This window comes from Littorina saxatilis, linkage group LG4 (genome assembly GCF_037325665.1).
Source record: "Littorina saxatilis isolate snail1 linkage group LG4, US_GU_Lsax_2.0, whole genome shotgun sequence".
NCBI classification, from domain to species: Eukaryota; Metazoa; Mollusca; class Gastropoda; order Littorinimorpha; family Littorinidae; genus Littorina; species Littorina saxatilis.
The window spans coordinates 38,970,690-38,989,488 of record NC_090248.1 but is presented as its reverse complement, the minus strand read 5'-3'; the positions used below and the strand labels follow the sequence as shown (position 1 = coordinate 38,989,488).

The 18,799-nt window shown below is 39.9% G+C and overlaps 2 protein-coding genes across 6 annotated transcripts in view; one reads left to right on the top strand and one right to left on the bottom strand.

The window, feature by feature from the left end:
• Positions 1-10,022, top strand: part of LOC138964715 (gelsolin-like protein 2) — a 38,559-nt gene extending 28,537 nt beyond the window's left edge. For 2 of the 3 annotated variants that reach the window (XM_070336745.1, XM_070336746.1), the window contains exons 11-14: positions 1,181-1,272; positions 1,690-1,762; positions 3,365-3,460; positions 7,840-10,022. In XM_070336745.1, coding sequence (XP_070192846.1) covers positions 1,181-1,272; positions 1,690-1,762; positions 3,365-3,460; positions 7,840-7,935 — 357 coding nt within the window. In that variant the 3' untranslated portion in view covers positions 7,936-10,022. Of the gene's footprint in view, positions 1-1,180; positions 1,273-1,689; positions 1,763-3,364; positions 3,461-5,937; positions 6,335-7,839 lie in introns of those variants that run through there. The other variant, XM_070336747.1, reaches the window with a different exon arrangement.
• LOC138964713 (gelsolin-like protein 2) overlaps positions 9,779-18,799 on the bottom strand; it is a 42,978-nt gene continuing 33,957 nt past the window's right edge. For all 3 annotated transcript variants that reach the window (XM_070336741.1, XM_070336742.1, XM_070336740.1), the window contains exons 8-12: positions 18,138-18,248; positions 17,271-17,351; positions 16,519-16,680; positions 13,252-13,347; positions 9,779-12,781 (exon numbers count right to left, since the gene is read on the bottom strand). In XM_070336741.1, the coding sequence (XP_070192842.1) occupies positions 12,686-12,781; positions 13,252-13,347; positions 16,519-16,680; positions 17,271-17,351; positions 18,138-18,248 (546 nt within the window). In that variant the 3' untranslated portion in view covers positions 9,779-12,685. The remainder of the gene's footprint in view (positions 12,782-13,251; positions 13,348-16,518; positions 16,681-17,270; positions 17,352-18,137; positions 18,249-18,799) is intronic.

Sequence of the window (18,799 nt, the reverse complement as noted above, 5' to 3'; positions counted from 1 at the left end):
CCCAAGTTCCCGTGTCTGGAGGCGTTTTTGGTAAGGAAGCAAACCTGTAGGTTGGGGCCTCTGCCTTTCAGGATGCCAGGACTACAAAATGTGTGTCTTGGGACACATTTAGCTTAAGATTCCAGAAGTGGATCTGTGCTGTGCTGGGTCTGCTGCAAGCACACTAGTACCAGCTCGCAACAGTTGAGGTGAACAGATTGGTGACCAAGACCATCATCGGTTTCTCTCCGATCATTTAAGTGCTGTGTATTTAGCCTTCCTTACATACCCCACTTTCAGGGATTCAGAGACCTTCAGTGGGTAGAGAAAATTTGCATTCCTGATCTATGAACCAGTGATATTTTGCTTCAGATACATTGAGTCCTTTAGAAAGTTGGCAACTAAAACAAGCTTGCTTGAAACTTATTTCCCTTTTAATTCAAGCTATGATTCAACAATCATTTGCGAATTTAACTCCTAAAATGAAAAAGCAGCATCAGAAGATTGCATGTGCATGGCAAGGGATATAACTCTGGAAGTTTCTGTTTTTGTCTAAACCTTCTTCTTTTTAACCTGAGCAGTTAGCCATTTTGAAAGTATTCAATTGAAACAAACCCAGTGACTTGAAACTTGTTTCTCATTTGGTTGAAGCTATGGTTCAACAATTATTTGAGAATTTAGCTCCTGCAATGATAAATTCATAAGCTTCAAGTAAAGAAGTTGTAATACAAATGTGTTGACCTTGTTTTTTGTAGACCCTCTAGCAAGAGTGATGCAACCAAACACCTTCAAGTATAGAAGTTTTTCATGTTGTGCATCCTCCCCCCCCAAATTTTGTTGTTGTTGCTGTTTTCAGTTTTAAAACCAGGAGAGGCTCAAATAGCCCCTCTTAAAATGCTAAAATTCATTTTCGGCTGGGTGGTTACAAATACCTTCAGGTTTACAAGATTGTTCATATTATGCATATCCGCAAAGCCTGTTTGTTCTGAAATAGATTTAGAGTCAAAAGAGGCCATTCAAATCCTCCCTGAAATGCAAAAATTTGTTTTTGGGTGGAGCGCCCCCCTGGACCCCCCAGCAAGGGCACTGCCCCTGCACCCCGCCGGGGCCTTGACGGCCCCTGCCCCTGGACCACGACCTTTTCAGTTTTTTCATTTTCCAGCAGTTGCACCCATGTTAATATTCTCTCTGTGGCTTGCAGCACGCATTCTTCGAGGCGCTGAATGAGGAGCCTGATGAGGATGGCAACGCCTCCGATGATGAGGATGAGGATGGAGACAAGAAGCTCTGCAGGTAAGAATACAATATCGTCGCTGTAATTCACAAACCTTGTATCTCAATTTTTGCTGTTTTGAGAAAATCCAAATGTCATCGCATCAAATATAACTTTGATTCATTGGTTTATAGTTTCTTTAGAACAGTGCAATAGCAGTCTAAATTTGTGTTAATGTTAGTTGTTAATGATATTTGATACAACTGAGAAAATATTGAGAGATAGGAGCTTTTCATCCAAAATAGGATCTTTTTATTCAAAGGAGTCATCCAGAAATAGAACAAAGAAGACATGTAATCGTGGAAACCGGTCTGTGTTTTTATTGTTCGTGTTTCTGGTACTGGAGAGTACATTTTCATTGTCTTGTTCTCGTTCTTCTCACCTGCAGTCGCTTGTTCCTATTCTGAAGGTCGGAACTGTTGAAATTTTTTTTACAGGGTGAACACAGACACCCGTGACTTCGAGGACGTGAAGGAGGGGCAAGTTACTCTGGATGACTTCAAGTCTGATGTAAGTGTTTAGTGAATGGAGATTGTCATTGCTTATTGTACAGGTGTTTGTGTGTGAGTGCTTGCGTGCGTGTGTGGGTGTGTTCACGCATGTGTGTGTTAGTAAGGATGCATGGGTGTGATCATGTGCTTATGTCTTTAGTGTGCCAAACTGACGGGCGTTGTGGCGGGGTGGTAAGACGTCGGCCTCCTAATCGGAAGGTCGAGGGTTCGAATCCCGGCCGCGGCCGCCTGGTGGGTTAAGTGTGGAGATTTTTCCGATCTCCCAGGTCAACTTATGTGCAGACCTGCTAGTGGCTTATCCCCCTTCGTGTGTACACGCAAGCACAAGACCAAGTGCGCACGTAAAAGATCCTGTAATCCATGTCAGAGTTCGGTGGGTTACAGAAACACGAAAATACCCAGCATGCTTCCTCCGAAAGCGGCGTATGGCTGCCTAAATGGCGGGGTAAAAACGGTCATACACGTAAAATTCCACTCGTGCAAAAACACGAGTGTACGTGGGAGTTTCAGCCCACGAACGCAGAAGAAGAAGAAGAAGAAGAAGTGTGCCAAACAAAAATAGTTCTTCAACATGCTGATTCAGAGATGGAAATATACAGCTTGTTAACATCTTTTGAATGTTTTAGGATGGAATATCACAATTCGAGGGCTATGATTAAAAATTAAAAAAAGTCAAGTTAATACTTGTCATATATCTAAAATAGGTCAATTGATGCTAATGCCAATCACATACATATCCGAGTATGCTGATGCCTGATACTGGTACCACAGTTACTTCCCTTCTCTCAGCCTCTCAGCCCCTCTCTCTCTCTCTCTCTCTCTCTCTCTCTCTCTCTCTCTCTCTCTCTCTCTCTCTCTCTCTCTCTCTCTCTCTCTCTCTCTCTCTCTCTCTCTCTCTCTCTCTCTCTCTCTCTCTCTCTCTCTCTCTCTCTCTCTCTCTCTCTCTCTCTGGATCCCTCATTCTCTGTCTTTTTCTTTGCCCTTTGAAAATCAAATAATGCTTTAAATTATTCAAATAGTTTGCTTTCACAACTTCTGATATTCTCGTACTAATGTCTATTTACTTGTTTGTGCATCCTGATCATTTTGTAGGGCAATTAAGGGAGTTATTTTTACTAGATTGTGTATTTTCATGTGTTATACAGCATTTGGTTCCATCCAAGTTGAGCGCTTTCTGGTGCAATAGCTCAGGGCAACTAATTTGTGGTTTTAAGCTATTTACCACATGTATTTAACCTTCACCCGTCCGGGTTATCGACTACACACGGAAGTCTTCGTGGTGCTGTGCGGACCCATGCTTCTCATTTCCTTTGAGAAACATGGGTCCGCACAGCCCCACGATGTTTGTAGTCTAAATATGACCTTTTTTTTTTAATTACTTCTTGCTGAAATTTTAGGTCATAAGAGCTTTTTAGGTGCCTGAGGCATCTTAAAAGCTCATTAAAACATTCCAAATAGTTTAAGAGATATTTGCAATTAAACACCCTTCTTGGTCCACACGGACCAACAACCACCGGTGAAGGTTGAAACACTGCAATGGATCAGAAGTCGGTCATATTATTCCCCCTAAATGCTGATTATTTTCTTTCTGTCTTTGCAGGATGTTTTCATTTACGACTCGGGTGAAACAGTCTTTGTGTGGGTGGGAAGCAATGCCTCCCCTGCCGAGAAGAAGAATGGTTTGCCTATCGCACATGTAAGTCAATTGCAGTTGCTGGTACTTTTTTTTCATCCTTTGTTTTTACATTTTGTCAAGTTTCGACTGAATGTTTTAACATAAACTGGGAATCGAGACGAGGGTCATGGTGTTTGTGTGTGTGTGTGTAGATTGATTCCGAGGAAACTACTGGACTTCATGAAACTTTACATAACAATTCTCCCAGATGATATCCCCAGACTCATTTTTCCTTTTTCCGGCTTTTAGTGAAAGTTGAGGAGGCACTGTCACGCCCTCAATTTTTGATCAAATTGAAAGAATTTTTGGTCAAGCAATCTTTGAAAAAGCCCGGACAATGGGATTGCATTTCAACTTGGAAGATTGATAAATAGTTAATGAGTTTGGTAAATAAAAATATCAAAATTCTAATTAAAATAAAAAATTTCGTTATCGATCCAATAATTGTTTCATCTTATTTTTGTTATTTTCCTGATTCCAAAAGCATATAGATGTGTTATGTTTGAATTAAAAACAAGCTCAGAAAAATAAAAAGAATAAAGAAAAGCACGCTTTGCTGACCCTTCACTTCAAGCAATTACGTTTTTAACGTGAATAATCCAGCGTTTTCAGTAGGAGTAATCAGCAAAGCATTGTCTTTGTGAAATGCAGTGCGGTCAGCATCATTCTGTGAGTTTGACAGATTGACTAAATATATTAATTTCGCTTCAAGCAACTTGTTATTTACTTTCTTTGGTACGTAACATATATCCCTCTTCCTGGTTTTCATTTTATGTACATATGTTTCTGTCTGCTCCTCCTCTGTGTGTGTGTGTGCATGCGAGCGTACGTGCGTGTGTGTGTGCGTGTGTGTGTGCGTGTGTGTGTGTGTGTGTGTGTGTGCGTGCGAGTGTGCATGTGTGTGTGTGCGTACTTGCGTGCGTGTGTGTACTTGCGTGCTTGTGTGTACATGTGTGTGTGTGTGTGTGTGTGTGTGTGCATGTGTGTGTTCGTGTTTTTTGTTTTTTTTGCGTGAGTGTTTGTGCGTGCGTGTGTGCATGTGTGTTTGTATATGTGCATCTTTGTCTACATTCATCTGTGCATTGGTTTACCTGCATTACAAGAATATTCATATAATTATTATGGACTCTGAACATATATCCCATCATTGTTATGTCTTGCAAAATGTCATGTATTCTTCTTCAAACAGATTTGCATCAAATGTGTCGATTAGCTAAACACCAACTTACAACCAAATTCTTTTCTCCAGTTTTGTTCGTTGAAAACCAGAAGCACTGTACACATGTATCACCCTCTCAGTTTTGTTTGCCTTAACGAATGGTTTCGCTTTAACTTTTTAAATTTTGTGTGCATTCATTTTGTTTTTGTTTTGTTTTGAAAGCAAATTTTCGTATGTGCAACACTCAGCGTTATTTGGTCCTATTATTTGCTACTTATATTCGCAATGTTTTCTTTAAGAAGGAGCTCTATCTTTTGAATTTTATCTTTGCATTTTTATTTTAGCTTGAACTTTTGCTACCTTTTTTTTGCAGTGAGATATATTATTCTTAACCAACCTAATGTATATATAGTTTTATTTCTTCAATTTCATTAGCTGAAGTGAGATTCAAGAGAATTTAGATTTTAACTACCGGTAACCAAGTTTTCAATTAAAGGAGTGCTCATTTCTTTTTGTAACTTCATGCTTGTGCTTAGGGTTAGGAAATAAAAACAGAATAGCAAAACATACAAACAGAAACATACTTATAAGTAATTCCTGTATAGTGTAATTTGTTGGTTTTCATTTTGGATTGTAAACAACAATAAACAAACAAGGACACAGTGCATTTAATAAGATCAAACGATTCACCCTTGCTGTTGTCTTATAATGTTCTGAGCACGTATATATGTCCCTTTAATTGTTTCATGATTTTTTACATTTCACATTTGTTCAGTTCACAATTTTCTACAGTTCTAAAGATAACTGCTCAGTCTAGAGACATAGTGCTTGCTGCCACGTGAGCCAAGAAAATGTTCCCTCTTTATCTATGCTGCGTTGGCCGGAAAACCCTTTCGCGTGGAGGTGTTTCCAGACACACCGTACGTAGGGTGTGTTGTACATTTATTTGACTTTTTCTCTTGTTCAGGAACCTGTAGGACAAATATCGTGTCTTCATTTCAGTGCTTCTAATTTTCTCAGGCGCCAGGAGACTGCAAGGTTCCGAGTGATTCTCACTTAATTACTGTTTTTGTTTATGTTCAGAGTGCCTCGATCCCTTCGTTTCTTCGCTCTTAACTATGATGTCGCCATTTCATTATAGTCACACAGAACTACTTGCTGATTTTGTCTGTGTTCAGAGCGCCTCGATCCCTTCGTTTCTTCGCTCTTAACTATGATGTCGCCATTTCATTATAGTCACACAAAACTACTTGCTGATGTTGTCTGTGTTCAGAGCGCCTCAATCTCTTCGTTTCTTCACTCTTAACTATGATGTCGCCATTTCATTATATTCACACAGAACTACTTGCGCCAGTCCGGGCAACCATGGCGTTCAGTCGCCGTTTTGAGGGAAGGGACAAAGAGCGAGCAGTTCACAGCAGCTCTTGCTGCCTAAACGAACAAAACAAAAAAACTTCTTGCCGTACAGCAAAATGTACAACGTTGTTCAGTCTCTGCTGCTCTTTCTCTATCACCATGCACTGCATAACTGTAGTTCCAGTCGTGTATTCCAGTCGTAAGCTTTCAAGTTCAAGCATGTGCGCATGGCAACATTCATGATAAAACCGGACAGGGGAGCAAACGTTATGAGGAGAAATATTAGTGTAGTGTAGTGTAGTGTGAAATAACACCAAAACTTCTGTTTCAAGAATTTCTAATAATTATGTTATCTTCATAATGTCAGTAAATTTATTTCTGTTATAAGACTCCTTTTTTTAGACCTGCCCGATCAGCCAACCCCCCCCCCCCCCCCCCCCCCCAAAAAAAAAAAGTCTGTTTAAGGTAACATAGGCCAAAAAAAAGGGTCGGTAGGTCGGGATTTTTATTTTTTTTTAAATTTATTTTTTTTAAACATATTTTTAAGTTATTTTGCCAAAAAACAAAAACCTTTTTTTTTTTTTTTCTCCCCCTTCCCCAAATGCCAAAAAACAAGTCTTGGGTCGCCTGAAAAAATAGGGTCGGTCGGAATATCGTAAACAGACTATTTTTTGTGTGTGGCCTTAATTATTACGCATTTATGGAGGTCTTGAAATAGAGGTACCACTGTACCAGGCTGTAGCTGTTGCTGTTGCGGAAGATGCGACTGACCATACAATTTTGACCAACGGATTATACGTGGGAGAATCGCTTATTTTAGTGGTTGTGGTGTGTGTCGTTGTCACTGCTTTGCATCAGTTTATTTTGCATCCTAGCTAAATCGAAAAGGTCTCAAGTCATTGCAGTCAAATCATTTAAAAAAAGCGTGCAACAGATTCAGGATCACATGATGCTTTTATTGCTGCTTTATGTGGGGTGTTTGTTGTTATGGAAACAAATTGATGTGTACTGGTTTTGATTAGTAAAAGCAATCTGATATTTATTTCACCACCAATCTTTTCTTTGTTGCTTATTACGTTTCTGTTACCACCTGTGACAAGTATTGTATTTATTTGTAGTCTCCATCTTTGTAATAACTTAATCTGCATGACTTTATAACCTCCTTTACCTATCTGTCCTTATCCTAGTTCTTCAACAGCTGGACTACGTACGGTATTACATGTACATGTAATCCGGACAATTATTATATATACAATTATTCATCTAGTTAAGTCTACAGTCGAACCTATCTATAACGACGACCCACAGGGACCAACCGACAGTGGTTGTTATAGATGGTTGACCGCTATGGAAAGGGGAGTGGTTGTAATGGGCGGCTGGTAACAATCTTATCCTGGTGATCGCCAGGACAGGTCCCACTGTGTCTAGCGTACACAGTTCTATTTAATCAACAGATGAATTAAACTTAAAGAAAATGATTTTTGTTTTGTTTGGGTTCACTGCTTTTTCCTTGAAAAATCTCGAGTTTTAAAAAAACACTTTTTTTGTTGGAGAAATAGATAACCTAACCTTCAAAATAGGGACAGCTACAATTAACGTTGTTGGATTTGCTTGTAGATTTTGTGTCAAGAACAACAGTTCTGTTTACCCTATATTTTGCACAAAAGTGGTTTCATATTAGTTTTTGTTGCAGCTGGAAAGTGTTTTTCTTTTGAGGTGGTTTAATTTGTTGATCTTTTTCGAGAGCAGAAGTCACGGTGTTGGTATTTTTTTTCTCTGAATTTTCTTTTCTTCAAGTTAAATTTCATTGCTAAAATGTGGTTTTTGGTTTTGAATATTTTGGCACCTTTTCTGATTGGTCTTGGAAATATTTTGCTCTGAACAGAATTTCCTCCGATCCTCCGGCAGACCTTGGCGCTCGGTCACGGTCGTCAAAGAGGAATCCAAGAGCAAGCAATTCACCACTGCCCTTGCCGCCTAGTTACCTCCCTTCCTTCTCTACTCTTGTCAAGCCTGGCCTTGTTATAGTTTCTGTTTGTGCTACTAATAACCACTTTTTCTTATGCAACTTAAAAAAAAAATTTGTCACTTGTGCTTTCATTGGGTGTGCGAATGGGAATTATGCGTCAGGCATGCAGGAAGCAAACGTTGCCGCTGGCTATGCTTTATGCTTTTTCCCAGCACAACTCACAGCGGTAGAAAATGTACGATAATTACGCTGTGTATAGATGTTATTGTTGTAGGATCTGTTCATATGCATTAGCTCTTGCCTAGGTGATACTTCTAACTCGTATCCTTTGTATCACACTTAAGTGAGGAATAGTCTTCCTGCTGTTTTAGGGGGGAAAATCGTCACTTTAGACTTGTATGAACAACTCTACATGACTGACCTAGACGGACACTTGACACTGAAGTAGTGTGCATTATTTACACCTGAGGTAATGGCTTTGTCCAAAAAAGTACTTGTACTGTATTTCAAAAAATAAGAATTAATAGATATCTTGAGAACCATGACAACGAATACTGAATGTGCTTTACGTGGGCATTACATTTATATATGCTCTTGTTTGATTAAATGAAAGAATAACCTTGGCATGAAGGACTTAAAATACAGCCTTTTTTCTGTGATAGAGAAATTTTGGTGTGTCACTTTTGAAGGGTGTTCTTTCCACATACATGTATTTTGAGCTAACGAGTTCTTTTCTTGCAATAACACATAAGAGTCGTGGGCTATTTATTCTGGTAAAAAAAAGGTGGGTTTTTTAACAAAGAGTTGACTTATTCTAGTCTGATGCAGGGACAAATGCGTTTCTGAAAAATAAGATCTGTATCCCTTTGAAGGAGAGAATATTCTGTTCTAAATAAACAGAATGTGCTTTTGGTGCTTAATTTAAGGGGAACTTGAGGACAGTTTAGTAATTATTAATCCTTTTTCTGCCTCCACATCTAGGTACTGTCCTTTGCTTGGCCTACTCATTTGTACTTAATTAGTGTGCAATATTGGTATCTTCTATGCTCCCTACGCTTTTTGTTGTGTTGCTGTTTAATGGATTTAAACACGTATGATCTAATCTCCACATTTCTTCTGTTTTGAACTGGGTCCAGATTGATGGTATTGTGATTGAACTGTGATGTTGAAGTCAGACAGTGAAATTGTTAAAACTTGATCAACATTGATCAACATTGATGTCCAGCAAGCCTATTTGGTGTACATCCTTGAGTAATAAAGTTTGTTTCGTTCGTTTGTTCGTTCGCTCGCTCGTACATCTGTGCAGTGTTCATTTGTGGCCAGTGTTGACCATTCTACTTTTCTGGAAAATATGTGTGTCAATTAATCTGTGTTCAAGAAGAAAAGAAAAAGTTACTATTCAAAATTGCTTGACATTTTTTAAGCATACAAAAGATCTGAGAACAATATAAACGGAAAATCATTTGAGGCATTATTTTCTTCTGATTGTTAAATAAAACAAAATCATGATGGTAATACAAATCTGGATGTGCCTTAGGTTGTGTTATGCAACTGTTTTTTAAATTTGCTAATCAGCTACAGCTTAAGGCTTTGAGCTAATTGTTGCGGCAATGATAATGCAAACATTTTAAGGACTGACATGCATACCTTCTTTCAGTTTATGCCAGCAGGTTGTTTTTACCATGAGCAATCATTAATCTGGAACTTATTCCACATGTAATTTTCACATATATTCACTGGAAAAAACAAACATGTTTGGACATTTATAAGCCATACATTTTAATTTCAGCATTGAAAGTCTTTTTTGAAGACTTTTTTCTGCATGAAAGTAAGATTTTTTTATAAGAGAATAAACAATGCCAAGACCTGTTTTGAACAAGATTTATCCTTTGAAGCATTTTGAAGCATTTTTCGAAGCATTTTTTTCATCACTGATAATTATGATAGCATGCTGCTCTTAACACATGCACTTCACTGATCAAATGAATACAATCGTTTTTCATACTATCGACAGCTTTTTTGCTATATATTTGTTTACAGTACAAACGTTCTATTTACACCCTATTCGTTGATAGTCAATAAAGTTTCTAACAACTGTGCTTTTTGATCTTTTTCTGTCAGTTGCAGTATGTGTGGTTTTATGTATTTGTGTGTGTGTGTGTAATCTTGAGGGTTCAATGATATGATCAGGGAAAGTGAATTTGCACAGGCACACTCACACACACACACACACACACACACACACACACACACACACACACACACACACACACACACACACACTAAAAATAGCCCAGATATGAGTAAAGTAACTTCTTTTTATGCATTCCAATGGGCAGTGCATGGATAAGCAAATATTTGATATATTCCATTTTCTTTTAAACTAACAATGCTTAAATGCCTTCACATTTATTCCTCGAAAGAATTTAGTTGAGAAGAATTGTTTAAAACGTTACAAAAAATAGGAAAATAAGGTTAAAACAGCATTTTTGTTTAAATCAATGAAGAACTAAAACACTTCTACTTGGAATCGTCAATCTTTGACTGAAAGGAAAATAGTTTTAGAGAAGAGTTTAAAAAACAAGCCAATAAAACCAGATCAATGACATGATGGCGATCTGCTCACTGGGCAAAACGTGATATTCTCAAATATATTTCAGAAAGAATTCATTATTCATCAGCAGGTTAATCAAAGCATCAATAGCTAACAAGAAAAACATATTACAAAGCAACATTGGGTACATGTAAACGGAATTTTCAAATGTGTTTTTAAAATCCAAAACAACAACAACGGTTATAATAACAACACATGTAGCCATATCTTTGCCGATATAATCACTGACTTCAAAAGCTTTAATTGTGTAAACGTAATAGTCCATGTACGTCTGCCATATTTTCCTGAAGCAGTGTCACATGGATCAAGCATAACGGGCACAACTGGAATAGATGTACAGGTATCTGGGATGTTTATTTTGATTTCAAGTTATTCAAGTGACCATCAACTTTCAGGCATGATTCTTTTTGTGTGGAATCAAATACAAGTAGTACAGTGGTACCTGTGATCAAAGGACACCCTTGGGACCAGCCCAAAGTGTCCCTACATTGCAGGTGGCCCGTCATGGCAGGTATATTTTGGTCAAATTAAGAGACAAAGCGACAACGTAAACTGTCCTTAATTGGGAGGTGGCCTCTCACCAGAGGGGTCTCACGTCTCAGTTACTGATGTAATTATAAATATAGAAAAGAAGAATAAAACATAAATTTGATACTTTGATTTTGTCAAATCATGTATCTTATGGCAGAAACATGCGCAATACTGTTCCAGTACGTGCAATGAAATAGCTGCATATTTTATTTTTGAATAATTACAATGATGATAACCATGACATTCACAAAGTCATATATATACTCATTTATCCTACATACGTGAGAGAGAAACAGCTCGCTTTCGCTCGCAGTTCACTATTTAAAAAAACAACTCGTGTAAATCTGGTACGACACAGCAAGCCATGTAGTATTCTCTATATATTTGTTCATTGGTTTGACCAATGACGTGCATTTTAAATTTTTGAGACAGTTTGGTGGATTTTAATTAGACCGAAAAGAGGACAGATTTTCTGCAGATTTTCCATAATGCAGCCTTTTTCATCGGGTACCAACCACAAGGAAGAAGAATTGATAAATACGAACTGAAAGCAGGACATATAGTTCCCGAAGATTTTCCATCACACAGGATTTTTTGATGGAGTGACACGATGCAAAGCTGTATGTAGAAGTATAGACGAACTGTAAAAAGGGCAGTTTTTTTGCAGGATTGTCCATCAAACGGACATTTTCGATGGGGTTCCATGATGCTAAGAAAATACGCGTCTTGTGAATGTAACATGTCAACAATAATATCATAAAAAGCATGACAAGAGCTAAAAACAATCCAGAGTGACACATTCAGCTTTGCACTAGTAAGGTGAGCTAAAGTAAGCTGATGTAGGTTATTTTACCATAATCGTGTGAGGTTTTCCTTATGGAAATTCAAGTTGCTTTTTCCCTGGAGAAAGCGAGCTGCCATACATTATACGGCGCTCCCAAATTTCTTTCTTTTTCCTGCATGCGCGTGTTCATGTTTCCAAGCCCAGATACTGTAATGTAAACTTGGGATCGTTATCGTGCTCATGCGCGTGTTCATGTTTCCAAGCCCAGATACTGTCATGTAAACTTGGGATCGTTATCGTGCTCATGCGCGTGTTCATGTTTCCAAGCCCAGATACTGTCATGTAAACTTGGGATCGTTATCGTGCTCATGCGCGTGTTCATGTTTCCAAGCCCAGATACTGTCATGTAAACTTGGGATCGTTATCGTGCTCATGCGCGTACGTGGGATTTTCAGACGCCGAGGATATGCAGTACACAGAAAGTTGACTGGGAAATAAATCGACCAATCCCTTGCCAAACCTGGGGTACGTCCAACACTCACCGATGGCGACGAACTGATTTTAAAGCCAGCGCACTAGCGACTGAGCTATCTCCTCGCCTTACGTAATATTTTTAAAATGGCTTGAATAAATCAAGAGGAACTCCAACGTACACTTTACACAGTCTCGTCAGTTTTATGTCAGTTGAGCTTTTACTGAGTTTCTGAACGGACGAAGCTAAGGACAAACGCATAAAAGCATCAATAAGAGTTCTGAATAGTTGTCAATTGTCCATGATTAACAATTTGTTCGGTTTTGTTTCTGGAATATGTACAATACACGCATGATCTTGCTCAGGCGGCCAGGGCAGCTTCGAAGGCAGGCACTTTTCGTCCTTCTGAGAGACAGGTAACAGGCACCAAGGGGTGGTCTGTCTTCATCAGGTAATTCTGCAGAAAATAAGGTAAAGAAGGGTGTTAAGTAGTTTTTTTACCCCAACAGTAAAATTAATTGGAACTTATAGATATATACATATGGATGAAAGACTGCATCCATATAGGCTGGCAGACGCATTTTCACATGCAGGCACGAACACACACCCACACACACGTGCGCATGCACTTGCTGGCGCTCAAACGCACGCTCGCACATACACACACACAATGGTGCTCACACATCAACACATTGACGCACGCGCGGATGCATGCACGCACATGTGTATATATATATACGTACACACAATCTCTCTCTCTCTCTCTCTCTCTCTCTCTCTCTCTCTCTCTCTCTCTCTCTCTCTCTCTCTCTCTCTCACACACACACTCTCACACACACACATACACACACACACACACACACACACAGAAACACAAACACCGCCCCGCCCCCCACACACAGATGTTCTCATTTAATTATCACTCACGTGTGCATATGTCATTGCGTTTTTCCTTTCTGTCATCGTTGTCTTCTTGCCGATCCACACAAACACGGCGCCCTTTGTGTCGTAAATGAACACGTCCTGAAACACATGTAATGTACGATGTCAAATAGGTACTGTCTTTTCTTTTCTTTTACTCTCCCTTGTGCGTTACTCTGTCCGAAACAGTCAGACTGCTATGAATCCAAAATTAAGAATATAAAAACCCATTTGGACATGGGTTGATTTAGGAAACGTTTTATACAATACAATATAAAATATTTAATAATAATAATAATAATGCATAACATTTCTATAGCGCATGTATCCAGGGTTTAACCCTGCTCAATGCGCTGTACATGTATTTAATCGACCTTTCCAGAAATGAGTCTATCTTGGTTTTTGTTTATATGGTGTTCACATTTTTTAAAATTTATTAGTCTTTCTATTTTGATTAAGCAAGTTTTGTCCAGTTTTGCCTCCCCTTCTTTTTCTGCCTTTCGATTTTTGTCCAGTTTTGCCTCCCCTTCTTTTTCTGCCTTTCGATTTTTGTCCAGTTTTGCCTCCCCTTCTTTTTCTGCCTTTCGATTTTTGTCCAGTTTTGCCTCCCCTTCTTTTTCTGCCTTTCGATTTTTGTCCAGTTTTGCCTCCCCTTCTTTTTCTGCCTTTCGATTTTTGTCCAGTTTTGCCCCCCCTTCTTTTTCTGCCTTTCGATTTTTGTCCAGTTTTGTCTCCCCTTCTTTTTCTGCCTTTCGATTTTTGTCCAGTTTTGTCTCCCCTTCTTTTTCTGCCTTTCGATTTTTGTCCAGGTTTGCCGGCTCCCCTTCTTTTTCTGCCTTTCGATTTTTGTCCAGTTTTGCCTCCCCTTCTTTTTCTGCCTTTCGATTTTTGTCTAGGTTTGCCGGCTCCCCTTCTTTTTCTGCCTTTCGATTTTTGTCCAGTTTTGCCTCCCCTTCTTTTTCTGCCTTTCGATTTTTGTCCAGTTTTGCCTCCCCTTCTTATTCTGCCTTTCGATTTTTGTCCAGTTTTGCCTCCCCTTCTTATTCTGCCTTTCGATTTTTGTCCAGTTTTGCCTCCCCTTCTTTTTCTGCCTTTCGATTTTTGTCCAGTTTTGTCTCCCCTTCTTTTTCTGCCTTTCGATTTTTGTCCAGTTTTGCCTCCCCTTCTTTTTCTGCCTTTCGATTTTTGTCCAGTTTTGCCTCCCCTTCTTTTTCTGCCTTTCGATTTTTGTCCAGTTTTGCCTCCCCTTCTTTTTCTGCCTTTCGATTTTTGTCCAGTTTTGCCTCCCCTTCTTTTTCTGCCTTTCGATTTTTGTCCAGTTTTGTCTCCCCTTCTTTTTCTGCCTTTCGATTTTTGTCCAGTTTTGTCTCCCCTTCTTTTTCTGCCTTTCGATTTTTGTCCAGGTTTGCCGGCTCCCCTTCTTTTTCTGCCTTTCGATTTTTGTCCAGTTTTGCCTCCCCTTCTTTTTCTGCCTTTCGATTTTTGTCCAGGTTTGCCGGCTCCCCTTCTTTTTCTGCCTTTCGATTTTTGTCCAGTTTTGCCTCCCCTCCTTTTTCTGCCTTTCGATTTTTGTCCAGTTTTGCCTCCCCTCCTTTTTCTGCCTTTCGATTTTTGTCCAGTTTTGCCTCCCCTCCTTTTTCTGCCTTTCGATTTTTGTCCAGTTTTGCCTCCCCTTCTTTTTCTGCCTTTCGATTTTTGTCCAGTTTTGCCTCCCCTTCTTTTTCTGCCTTTCGATTTTTGTCCAGTTTTGCCTCCCCTTCTTTTTCTGCCTTTCGATTTTTGTCCAGTTTTGTCTCCCCTTCTTTTTCTGCCTTTCGATTTTTGTCCAGTTTTGTCTCCCCTTCTTTTTCTGCCTTTCGATTTTTGTCCAGGTTTGCCGGCTCCCCTTCTTTTTCTGCCTTTCGATTTTTGTCCAGTTTTGCCTCCCCTTCTTTTTCTGCCTTTCGATTTTTGTCCAGGTTTGCCGGCTCCCCTTCTTTTTCTGCCTTTCGATTTTTGTCCAGTTTTGCCTCCCCTCCTTTTTCTGCCTTTCGATTTTTGTCCAGTTTTGCCTCCCCTCCTTTTTCTGCCTTTCGATTTTTGTCCAGTTTTGTCTCCCCTTCTTTTTCTGCCTTTCGATTTTTGTCCAGTTTTGTCTCCCCTTCTTTTTCTGCCTTTCTATTTTTGTCCAGTTTTGCCTCCCCTTCTTTTTCTGCCTTTCGATTTTTGACCAGTTTTGTCTCCCCTTCTCTTTCTGCCTTTCGATTTTTGTCCAGTTTTGCATCCCCTTCTTTTTCTGCCTTTCGATTTTTGTCCAGTTTTGTCTCCCCTTCTTTTTCTGCCTTTCGATTTTTGTCCAGTTTTGCATCCCCTTCTTTTTCTGCCTTTCGATTTTTGTCCAGTTTTGTCTCCCCTTCTTTTTCTGCCTTTCGATTTTTGTCCAGTTTTGCATCCCCTTCTTTTTCTGCCTTTCGATTTTTGTCCAGTTTTGTCTCCCCTTCTTTTTCTGCCTTTCGATTTTTGTCCAGTTTTGCATCCCCTTCTTTTTCTGCCTTTCGATTTACCAACCTACTTGACTTTGGTTCTCGCTTTCCATGTACCTTAATTCCTCATTCAACATACCCCCTCCCCCCACCCCCCTAAAACGTAGGCCCCTCTACCTCTCAACTCTTACATGACTACGACGACACCTCATCGCTTTACTGAAGGGCGAAGCCGTCATCTTGCCAAAGGCGGATTTTTCTCTCTCTCTCTCTCTCTCTCTCTCTCTCTCTCTCTCTCTCCCCCTCCCTCTCTCTCTCTCTCCTCCCTCCCTCTCTCTCTCCCCCTCTCTCTCTCTCTCTCTCTTTCTCACACTCTCTCTCTCTCTCTCTCTCTCTCTCTCTCTCTCTCTCTCTCTCTCTCTCTCTCTCCAGCTAATTCTATATCTGCCTCTCCCTCTCAACACGGACCTGATTGTCAAAAGCCAGCCCCTCTATCTATCTTTGAACTCTGTTTTACCTGACTGTTGAAGTCGGTCTTGGAGACCTTGTTCTTCGTCTCCACAGGGAAGCTAATCTTGCTAGATGTTGATCTTTTCCTACCTGTGTCTATGTCTCCCTCACCGTATCTCTGCCTTTCTCTCTCTGAACTCGCACCCGAGTGTCAAAAGCCAGCTCCTCTATCTATCTCTGAACTCTTTTTTTCGTTCTTTCTTACTTCATACATTTTTCTTTGAAGTGTTGTGCTTCTTTATTATATCATACATTTCATGGCTTTGTAAACTTGTAACTGAATACAAATACTTATTTTTACCTGACTGTCGAAGTCGGTCTTGGAGACCTTGTCCTTCTTCTCCAGGGTGAAGGTCATCTTGCCCGAGGCGTCAGACAGCCTGTAGAGCTCCCTGGTCCTGTCCAACGCCTGAAACGCATCCTCTGTCTCGTTCTCCTCATTCAGGTGCTTATCGAACTCAACCTGGAACGATAGGAGGGAAAATGTTTTGGGCAATCTGCATTGGGTGTAGGATTTTACAAATGTTTTAATTCCGCAGATTGACATCAGTGTTTATAGACGAATTCAGGATATAACTCTGTCGGGTTTGTTTGAGTTGTGAAAGAGTGAATACTCTTGTTTTTCAGTAGTGAGACAAGCTTTCTACTAGTACGCGTGCTTCTTGTCCACGTGTTTCAGACACACAATAAGCTTGACTCACTGAAAGCAAGGGTATTCACTCTTTCACAACCCATACACATCCGACAGAGTTATTTAAAAAAAAATCGTCTGTGAAGAAATTAATTCTTCAAAAATTTCCCACTTTGCACAGAAAGCATCCTGATTCTTGATTGTTGGTATATGTCCAGGTGGAGGAATGGTCTTAATACACGAAAAAGCCTGGTCAGATCCTAGATGGTGAGCTGAATCGTGTACACGGAAAGGACTGTGCCTTTGAGATATATGCCACCTCCCCCCCCCCCCCCCACAAAAAAATACAATAAATAAATAAATAGATAGGGTTGGGGGGGGGGGGGGGGGGTGGGTGGGAATAAAAACCGAAAACCACTTACCGTTCCGCTGCCTTCGTCAACAGTGTCCAGGCTGGGTTTACCTCCCCTTTCGCTGGCAATGCCTCTCATGTACTGCATGGCCTGCAAACAGTGTATACTATCAGAATCAGAATCAGAATCAGAATCAGAATTTATTGTCATTAAAGCACAGAGCCTATTGACACATACAAGATATATAAGTACATGAAAACAGCAATATAACATAACATATGTAATACAAAACCAAGTGGAACAGGGTGAACAAAGAGGACCTGAAGATGAGCATAAGTTATTGAGGACAGTCGGAAGACGCATTGCACCTGCGTAGTTGAAAACAATCGTACACATATTTTGCCAATTGCCTTTGGATGTCGCTGTCAGTAAACAAAGAACTGACTCTTATTTCATCACTGCCGGTGGAAGTATTCGGTAATAACTGTTGCCTGAGATGAGCACTGATACATTGTACACGAATCAAGGAAGTGAAGTTCATCCTCCACCACTCCACAGTTTCTGCATAGTCTTTCCTCCCTTGGTGTTGGTACTATATAAGCCATTTTAGCAATTTGTATTTTAGAATGCACAGAGAGACAAACAGTCTGTTTGTCTGAGAGAGAGAGAGAGAGAGAGAGAGAGAGAGAGAGAGAGAGAGAGAGAGAGAGAGAGAGAGAGACAGAGAGGGGGAGAAAATCTACTCAAATAGAAAATATTGTATTGGAACGGCAAGAGCCTGCAGGGCGGGAATGAAAAGGAGTATCTGTTGAAGATGAAGGTAAAAATAAAATAGGGGAAAAAAGCACACACACCACTTAAATCAGTGTCCATGTTCATAAGATAGAACATTTTCTTTTAGCAGTACGTCACATGTGAAGGGAAATAACTGCTCACCTTAAATCGCTCATCCTTGTTACTGCCCTTGCCGTTCCACTGGATGAGTTTGAGACCCAAGTCAAGGATGTACACATCTCCGGTGTCAACGTTTGCCTTGTTGCGTGGTACCTGAAAGCAAGGAACAATTAATATTTTAATTTTAATGGAAAACGATAAAGAGAAACGACGAATTTAACTTTGAAACTATCACAGGCATGCTGCTATAGGATTTATGATTTTGCTGAAATGGGCATGACAGTTTCGGCCAAGTTTTCGGCATTTATTGACACCTTTCTTCCCCCGAGAAAAGACGTTTCTGACGAAAATTAATGTCGTCAACGTTTTCGTCGATATAAATAATATTTGGCGTTTCGCCGACTGACTCAAATGCTTAGATAAGAAGTGGTGTAACATGAGTTTGCATAAAGTTGTTTGAAAATACAGGAAATGTTGCTTAAAATTTAGAGCTTGTCCATTCTAGGACGTTCTGTACGGGAAGTCTCTTTTTTGCCCCGCTTACGAAAGGGATGGCATGTTAGCTGTCTTTCTAATTCTCCCTCTTTCTGTGTGTGTGTGTGTGTGTGTGTGTGTGTGTGCGTGTGTGTGTGTGCGTGCGTGCGTGCGTGCGTGTGTGTGTGTGTGGGTGTGTGTGTGTGTGTGTTAACCCCTCTCTCTCTCTA